At 40.0% G+C, this 10,000-nt stretch overlaps 1 protein-coding gene across 2 annotated transcripts in view; it reads left to right on the top strand.

Moving 5' to 3' along the window:
* Positions 1-10,000, top strand: part of snapc4 (small nuclear RNA activating complex, polypeptide 4) — a 21,653-nt gene that overhangs the window by 847 nt on the left and 10,806 nt on the right. For both annotated transcript variants that reach the window (XM_034541390.1, XM_034541389.1), the window contains exons 2-14: positions 97-210; positions 299-339; positions 3,172-3,268; positions 3,343-3,380; positions 3,477-3,599; positions 3,816-3,956; positions 4,070-4,154; positions 4,758-4,839; positions 7,530-7,631; positions 7,810-7,882; positions 7,961-8,125; positions 8,235-8,385; positions 8,493-8,599. In XM_034541390.1, the coding sequence (XP_034397281.1) occupies positions 97-210; positions 299-339; positions 3,172-3,268; positions 3,343-3,380; positions 3,477-3,599; positions 3,816-3,956; positions 4,070-4,154; positions 4,758-4,839; positions 7,530-7,631; positions 7,810-7,882; positions 7,961-8,125; positions 8,235-8,385; positions 8,493-8,599 (1,319 nt within the window). The remainder of the gene's footprint in view (positions 1-96; positions 211-298; positions 340-3,171; positions 3,269-3,342; positions 3,381-3,476; positions 3,600-3,815; positions 3,957-4,069; positions 4,155-4,757; positions 4,840-7,529; positions 7,632-7,809; positions 7,883-7,960; positions 8,126-8,234; positions 8,386-8,492; positions 8,600-10,000) is intronic.

Below are 10,000 nucleotides of genomic sequence, written 5' to 3'. Positions count from 1 at the left end.
GTCAGCTGTACCTGTACTCGGTAGTAGTAGTAGTACCATCCTCAAGTGTATTAGTAAAGGACCACTTCCTGTGTGTGTGTGTGTGTGTGTGTGTAGACATGTCTGTCTCTCTGTCTGCAAAGAGAGACAGGATCCAGCGACAGGTGGAGCAGCTGGAACAGAGTCTGTCTGCAACACACACTGAACTGGAGCTGCTGAGCAGTGAGACAGGTACCTGTCTGTTACTGATCATCTGCTTGTGAAGTAACATCTGTATGAAGTGTTTCAGAAATGAGACCTTTGTTGTTTTTCTGGTCAGGTGATGAATCAGATGGTGATGATGCAGAGGAAGAGAGACAGGTAACACACAGACATACTCATCAATGACCGTTGCATTGTCTATGGTCCTGTCTGTAGCCCTTTTGGTTGTTCTGTCTGTTGTCCTGTCTATTGTCTTGTATGTGGTCCTGTCTGTGGTTCTGTCTGTAGTCCAACACGTACTGTAAATGCTGGTCTGAACACTTTGAAACTAACATTACATTGATCAGAATATTATACTGTCTGTCTCTCTTTTGGACGAGTCAGTCTGTACGCTGTAATATAAAATAATATAATATAACAATATTATATTATTTAATATAACATGATATAATATAACCTAATATAATAAGGCTGAGCCCTACAGATGAAACTCATCTCCTTACCCTATCTCTAAGGCTGAGCCCTAAGGAGGAAACTCATCTCCTTACCCTATCTCTAAGGCTGAGTCCTACAGAGGAAACTCATCTCCTTACCCTATCTCTAAGGCTGAGCCCTAAGGAGGAAACTCATCTCCTTACCCTATCTCTAAGACTGAGTCCTAAGGAGGAAACTCATCTCCTTACCCTATCTCTAAGGCTGAGCCCTAAGGAGGAAACTCATCTCCTTACCCTATCTCTAAGGCTGAGCCCTAAGGAGGAAACTCATCTCCTTACCCTATCTCTAAGGCTGAGCCCTACAGAGGAAACTCATCTCCTTACCCTATCTCTAAGACTGAGTCCTACAGAGGAAACTCATCTCCTTACCCTATCTCTAAGGCTGAGCCCTACAGAGGAAACTCATCTCCTTACCCTATCTCTAAGACTGAGTCCTAAGGAGGAACCTCATCTCCTTACCCTATCTCTAAGGCTGAGCCCTACAGAGGAAACTCATCTCCTTACCCTATCTCTAAGACTGAGTCCTAAGGAGGAACCTCATCTCCTTACCCTATCTCTAATGCTGAGTCCTAAGGAGGAAACTCATCTCCTTACCCTATCTCTAAGGCTGAGTCCTAAGGAGGAAACTCATCTCCTTACCCTATCTCTAAGGCTGAGTCCTAAGGAGGAAACTCATCTCCTTACCCTATCTCTAAGGCTGAGCCCTAAGGAGGAAACTCATCTCCTTACCCTATCTCTAAGGCTGAGTCCTAAGGAGGAACCTCATCTCCTTACTCTATCTCTAAGGCTGAGCCCTAAGGAGGAAACTCATCTCCTTACCCTATCTCTAAGGCTGAGCCCTACAGAGGAAACTCATCTCCTTACCCTATCTCTAAGGCTAAGCCCTAAGGAGGAAACTTATCTCCTTACCCTATCTCTAAGGCTGAGCCCTAAGGAGGAAACTCATCTCCTTACCCTATCTCTAAGGCTGAGCCCTACAGAGGAAACTCATCTCCTTACCCTATCTCTAAGGCTGAGCCCTAAGGAGGAAACTCATCTCCTTACCCTATCTCTAAGGCTGAGCCCTAAGGAGGAAACTCATCTCCTTACCCTATCTCTAAGACTGAACCCTACAGAGGAAACTAATCTCCTTACCCTATCTCTAAGACTGAGCCCTAAGGAGGAAACTAATCTCCTTACCCTATCTCTAAGGCTGAGCCCTAAGGAGGAAACTCATCTCCTTACCCTATCTCTAAGACTGAGTCCTACAGAGGAAACTCATCTCCTTACCCTATCTCTAAGGCTGAGTCCTACAGAGGAAACTCATCTCCTTACCCTATCTCTAAGACTGAGTCCTACAGAGGAAACTCATCTCCTTACCCTATCTCTAAGGCTGAGTCCTACAGAGGAAACTCATCTCCTTACCCTATCTCTAAGACTGAGTCCTACAGAGGAAACTCATCTCCTTACCCTATCTCTAAGACTGAGTCCTACAGAGGAAACTCATCTCCTTACCCTATCTCTAAGGCTGAGCCCTAAGGAGGAAACTAATCTCCTTACCCTATCTCTAAGACTGAGCCCTAAGGAGGAAACTCATCTCCTTACCCTATCTCTAAGGCTGAGCCCTAAGGAGGAAACTCATCTCCTTACCCTATCTCTAAGACTGAGTCCTACAGAGGAAACTCATCTCCTTACCCTATCTCTAAGGCTGAGCCCTAAGGAGGAAACTCATCTCCTTACCTTATCTCTAAGACTGAGCCCTACAGAGGAAACTCATCTCCTTACCTTATCTCTAAGACTGAGTCCTACAGAGGAAACTCATCTCCTTACCTTATCTCTAAGACTGAGCCCTACAGAGGAAACTCATCTCCTTACCTTATCTCTAAGACTGAGCCCTACAGAGGAAACTCATCTCCTTACCCTATCTCTAAGGCTGAGTCCTACAGAGGAAACTCATCTCCTTACCCTATCTCTAAGGCTGAGCCCTACAGAGGAAACTCATCTCCTTACCCTATCTCTAAGGCTGAGTCCTAAGGAGGAAACTCATCTCCTTACCCTATCTCTAAGGCTGAGCCCTACAGAGAAAACAAATTGTGTCCGCTTGTATCCGCAGCGGTCATGCCAAAGTGATAATATACAATACCATAATATATTATAACATAATATAATATATAGTATAATTATATGGTATACAGTGTTTCCCCTAGGTTTACAGCTTTGAGGGGCAGGGGGGACACTGACAGAAACACCTAAAGGAAACATGGTGTTCATTTCTTTTAATAACAACCACAAAGTGTGCACGTTTTGTCACTGCAGTGGTTTTTTGGGGCTTTTGGAAGAACATTTCCAGAACCTCTTGATATGCGAAGTCAGAAACATCTGGCACATTTCTGGAGGTCTGCAACAGGCTGCAAGATGGTCTCTGTGCAGCCTGTTGTGGATTTGTGAGTTTGTCTTGTCCACTATTATAATGGTCGTGTCACATAATAACATCATGTGACGCGGTGGTTGTGTTCAGTGTGCTGCAGGTCTGTTGGCTCAGAGGAAGAAGATCCAGAATGAGATCCAGAACCTGGAGGAAGTCCTGGGTCAACATAGTCCCGTCTGTGTGTCAGGTAACTGTCTGTCTCTACGTCTCCTTTGAAGGTGAGACAGATAATTTCATCATGTCTGTTCTTTTTCTGTTCAGATGATGATGACGACGACGACAGCATCAGCAGCGAGGAGGTCAGTGATATCTTCACATCAGCTAGAGACAGACACGTCAATGTTATACTAACTGTGTCTGTGCCTGTCTGTCTGTACCTGTCTTTCTGTGCTCAGAGTGAGCTGGGTCTGTCTCCGTCAGCAGACTCGTGTCTTCAGATGAACCTCGTCTACCAGCAGGTGGTTCAAGAGACCCTGGACCAGCTGGAGACATTACTGACAAACAACCACAGACAGCAGGTAAGTACTGACACACAACCACAGACAGCAGGTCAGTACTGACACACCACTACAGACAGCAGGTCAGTACTGACACCCAACCACTGACAACAGGTCAGTACTGACACCCAACCACTGACAACAGGTCAATACTGACACACAACCACAGACAACAGGTACGTACTGACACAGGACAACAGACAGCAGGTCAGTACTAAATGTATTTATCATGTTTAGAAGGAGCTTGTGTCTCAGCTGTCTGGACCAATCAGAGAGTCCTCCAGGGAACGGCCCGTCCATCCCTCCTGCCAGCAGCCAATCAACATGTACCTGGGCCGCTTTCTCAAACCATACTTTAAGGACAAACTGACAGGACTGGTAACACACACACACACACACACAAACACACACACACACACACACGCACACACACACACACAGTCTCACTGTTGACAGCAGACCAATGAGATGCTCTGTTGGTCTGTCCCCAGGGTCCTCCAGCCAATCAAGAGACAAAGGAGAAGGCCAGCAGGATGACTGGTTGTCTGGACGACAAGAAACTGAAAGTAAAACGATGTAAGGATAAAAAAGAAGCACTAGACTTTATACTTCATCAGGTATACACTTCTGTATACACACATATGTGTCTGTAGTATACACACATGTATATATATGTGTATATATGTCTGTGTCTGTAGTATATATACATGTGTGTGTATATATATATATATATATATATATATATATATATATATATATATATATATATATATATATAGTCTTGTGTATTTATACAGATATATATATATACACACATAACACACATATACATATGTATGGACACACACGTCTGTATGTATACAAGTGACGTGTATATATACTCGTATGTGTATATATACACACATATACACACACATATATACACGTCACTTGTATATATACAGACGTGTGTCCTTACATACATATGTATATACTGTATATATCTGTATAAATACACAATACTGTATATACAAGCGTATATATATGTATATATACACAGATATATACACATGTATATTGAGTACACACATTTACTATTGTGCTTTAAATAAATTCAACTATGAAATACTACTACTAATTGACTTTCTATCTCTGTCTGGCTGTCTGTCTGTCTGTCTGTCTGTCTGTGTGTGTCTTTAGGGGAGAGCTGGCAGAAGACTCTGTTATTCCACTCAGTTACCAGAGACAGTCTGAGGAGGCTCATCCAACCTAAACTATCCAAGTAACATCACTTTATTATTATTATTATGATTGTAATTATTATTATTATTATTATTATTATTATTATTATTATCCCAGCTTGAGGTTTCACACAGCTTTTATCAATGGAGTCTGGTGTCATAAAACTACACTTCAACTTATATACTTTGTTTTAGTGTCTAAACTATATCACTTTGCTCCATGTACTGAAGCAAAACACTGAGACTGGCCTCAGACCAGCACACTACATTACTACAATACTACATTACTACAAACTACATTACTACACTATTACATTACTACAATACTACATTACTACATTACTACAATACTATATTACTACAATACCACATTACTACAATCCTACATTACTACAAACTACATTACTACACTATTACATTACTACAATCCTACATTACTACAAACTACATTACTACACTATTACATTACTACAATACTACATTACTACATCACTACAATACTATATTACTACAATACCACATTACTACAATACTACATTACTACAAACTACATTACTACACTATTACATTACTACAATACTACATTACTACAATACTACAATACTATATTACTACAATACCACATTACTACAATACTACATTACTACAAACTACATTACTACACTATTACATTACTACAATACTACATTACTACATTACTACAATACTATATTACTACAATACCACATTACTACAATCCTACATTACTACAAACTACATTACTACACTATTACATTACTACAATCCTACATTACTACAAACTACATTACTACACTATTACATTACTACAATACTACATTACTACATCACTACAATACCACATTACTACAATCCTACATTACTACACTATTACATTACTACAATACTACATTACTACATTACTACAATACTATATTACTACATTACTACATTACTACAATACTACATTACTACAATACTATATTACTACAATACTACATTACTACAAACTACATTACTACACTATTACATTACTACATTACTACAATACCACATTACTACAACACTACAACACTTTCATACTTCATTACTACAATACTAAAACACTTCAATACTACAATACTACAACACTACATTACTACATTACTACAAACTACATTACTACACTATTACATTACTACAATACTATATTACTACAATACCACATTACTACAATCCTACATTACTACAATACTATATTACTACAATACTACATTACTACAACACTACATTACTACAATACTACATTACTACAACACTACATTACTACAATACTACATTACTACAATACTATATTACTACAATACTACATTACTACAACACTACATTACTACAATACTATATTACTACAATACTACATTACTACAACACTACATTACTACAACACTACATTACTACAATACTACATTACTACAATACTACATTAGTACAATACTACATTACTACAATACTACATTACTACAACACTACATTACTACAACACTACATTACTACAATACTACATTACTACAATACTACATTAGTACAATACTACATTACTACAATACTACATTACTACAAACTACATTACTACACTATTACATTACTGCAATACTACATTACTACAATACTATATTACTACAATACTAAAACACTTCATTACTACAATACTACATTACTACAATACTACATTACTACAATACTAAAACACTACAACACTTTCATACTTCATTACTACATTACTACAATACTACATTACTACATTACTACAACACTACAACACTTTCATACTTCATTACTACATTACTACAATACCACATTACTACATTACTACAACACTACAACACTTTCATACTTCATTACTACATTACTACATTACCACATTACTACATTACTACAACACTACAACACTTTCATACTTCATTACTACAATACTAAAACACTTCAATACTACAATACTACAACACTACATTACTACAATACTACATTACAACAATACCACATTACTACAATATTACATTACTACAACACTACATTACTACATTACTACAATACTACATTACTACAATACCACATTACTACATTACTACAACACTACAACACTTTCATACTTCATTACTACAATACTAAAACACTTCAATACTACATTACTACAATACTACAATACCACATTACTACATTACTACAACACTTTCATACTTCATTACTACAATACTACATTACTACAATACTACATTACTACAACACTTTCATACTTCATTACTACAATACTAAAACACTTCAATACTACATTACTATAATACTACAATACCACATTACTACATTACTACAACACTACAACACTTTCATACTTCATTACTACAATATTACATTACTCCAACACTACATTACTACAATACTAAAACACTTCAATATTTCTTTACTACAATACAACTCATCAATACTATAATACTTCATTACTTCATTACTGCAATACTACAATACCTCAATACAACAACACTTGAATACTTTAATATTACAATACTACAACACTTCAATACTTCAATACTTTAATACTTCATTACTAAAACACTTCAGTACTTCATTATTACACAACTACACCACTTTAATACTTTAATACTTCATTACTAAAACACTTCAGTACTTCATTACTACACAACTACAACACTTCAATACTACAATACTTCATTACTAATACTACAAGTCTCCGTCTCAGGGTGGACTATCTGAGCCAGAAGCTGTCCAGAGCAGCGGAGACAGACAAGCAGCAGCTCAGACAGCAGATGGACAGTCTGGAGAGAGACATCGAGCTGCTCAGGTGTGTGTGTGTGTGTGTGTGTGTGTGTGTGTGTGTTCGTGTGTTCTCTCTCTCTCTCTCGATGGAGACATTTTGACACAAAGGGTCAAGTATTGGCAGGTATATGCTAGCTACTAAAGATAAACTGGATGCTAATATTTGACCTGTGTTTAATGGGAGACTGTCTCTGATTGGTCAGAGCGAAGAAGGACAACGAGCTTGTTGGTGGTCGATACGATGAACACGATTGGCCGAAGATTTCTAATATTGATGTAAGTTGAAAAATCAACCAATCACACGTCAGACTATAGAAACACTAGACACACAGTGATTTCTTCTCCTCTCTTCAGTTTGAAGGGACGAGGGAGGCTGAGGACATCTACAGCTTCTGGCAGAACTTCCTCCACCCGTCCATCAGCAAGAGGAAGTGGAGTCAAGAGGAGGTGCAGCAGCTGAAGGAGGTCAGCAGGAGACATGGAGAGAGACACTGGGACACCATCGCTTCAGAGCTGAGGGTGAGAAGGAGCTGTCTGTTTCTCACCTGTCTGTCTCTCAGACGGGGAGGACGGCCTTCCTGTGTCTCTAGTCTCTAACCTGTCTCTCTCTGACCTATCTGTCTCTCAGACGGGGAGGACGGCCTTCCTGTGTCTCCAGACGTTCCAGCGGTTCGTCTCAGACTCGTTGAAACGAGGCATTTGGACTCCGGACGAAGACGTTTTGCTCAGAGAGCTCGTGGACAAGATGAGAATCGGGAACTTCATCCCCTACACACAGAGTAATGACATCACACTCTGACATCACACTCTGACATCACACTCTGTCATCACTGTGTTGGTGCGTCGCTGATGGCCATCTGTCTCTCTCCACCTGTTTGTCTCTCAGTGAGTTACTTCATGGAGGGGCGAGACCCGGCTCAGCTGATCTACAGGTGGAACCAGGTGTTGGACCCGAGTCTGAAGAAAGGCTTCTGGACCAAAGAGGAGGACCAGGTAGGCAGGGGGCGGGGCTTACACAGGATACACCTCTATGACTGAAGAAGCTGAGGCAGCTCTCCTAATGAACTGTGGGAGTTGTAGTCTATGACTGAAGGAGCTGAGGCAGCTGCCTAATCTTTAATGTTCTGTAAATGTAATTTATCGGGCTGAACACCCATGTGCCGCCCTCTTTGTTTACCTTCTTTTTTTTTTACGTCTCCATGCTTCCATTGGTAACTGCGTGTTTAACATCACATTGCAATGAATTGTGGGTAATTCCCTTGGGCAAAGTCGGCATCTAATGCTGATATATGTATAAATGTAAAACGATTTGGCTGCAGCTGAGACACACAGACAAGCGGAGAGGACTTGTAGGAAAAGCATATATTTTGCGCAGATATCCCTTTTGTAGAACTGTTAGATGATCATCCTGAAAGGGCGCATCAGTAGGGTCAAGGCAGGAGGCCGGCTCACCAGGCAGGAGGCATCAGACACCTCCAGGTCCAATGGACCCTACGAGACGTGAAGTCACAACGACTCTGGGGAGGAAGCAGAGGTAATAAGGTGCAATGGAGAGATGTAAATTCATCCATAAGGAGAGAGAGAAGAGGAGATAGGTGCTCAGTGTATAAAGGGCTCAAAATGTCTGCCATAGAGCCTCAAACACTCGACGATGTGTCAGTGGGACAGAACAAAACCCCAAAGTCTGTGAGTCCGTAAGGGTGGACATTGGGATTGGGCCTCTTTTAGAGTTTTTGGTTCTTCAACGGACAATTCATTAATGGAAGGTTATAGCAGACAGATAAGAGAGAGGTGTAACTTCTAATCGGCAAACCCCCCCCATCGGAAAGGAAGCAGATGAGGGGGTTTTAGACAAGAATGTGATAATAAGGGGATAACCAAGTTTAATGAGTATGCTGAGGAGTTTCACAAAATAGGGGCCTCAAAAGGTTCTTGCCAGCCCAAACACAACATTATTATATTTAATGTCATATGATATGATATTCAAACCGGCAACAATTATAAGTGCAGTATTTTTGACATTACAAGCTCTCCTAATTCAATTCAATTCAGTTTATTTTGTATAGCCCAATATCACAAATTACAACCTCCCCTCAGAGGGCTTTATAATCTGTACACATACGACATCCCTGACCTTTGACCTCACATCGGATCAGGAAAAACTCCCCAAAAATAACCTTTGACAGGGAAAAAAGGGAAGAAACCTTCAGGAGAGCAACAGAGGAGGATCCCTCTCCCCGGATGGACAGATGAATAGATGTCATGTGACCAGATGAACAGAGTTACAGAGTTACATAAACACATTACATGAATATGACAATGTATGAATGGAACTCCAATCCATGAAACAGAAGGAGGTAGAGAGGAGGGGGGGCGGGGCATCAGCAGGGCCAA

Source organism: Cyclopterus lumpus, chromosome 9 (assembly GCF_009769545.1).
Source record: "Cyclopterus lumpus isolate fCycLum1 chromosome 9, fCycLum1.pri, whole genome shotgun sequence".
NCBI lineage: Eukaryota > Metazoa > Chordata > Actinopteri > Perciformes > Cyclopteridae > Cyclopterus > Cyclopterus lumpus.
This window is presented reverse-complemented; position numbering and strand designations above follow the sequence as displayed.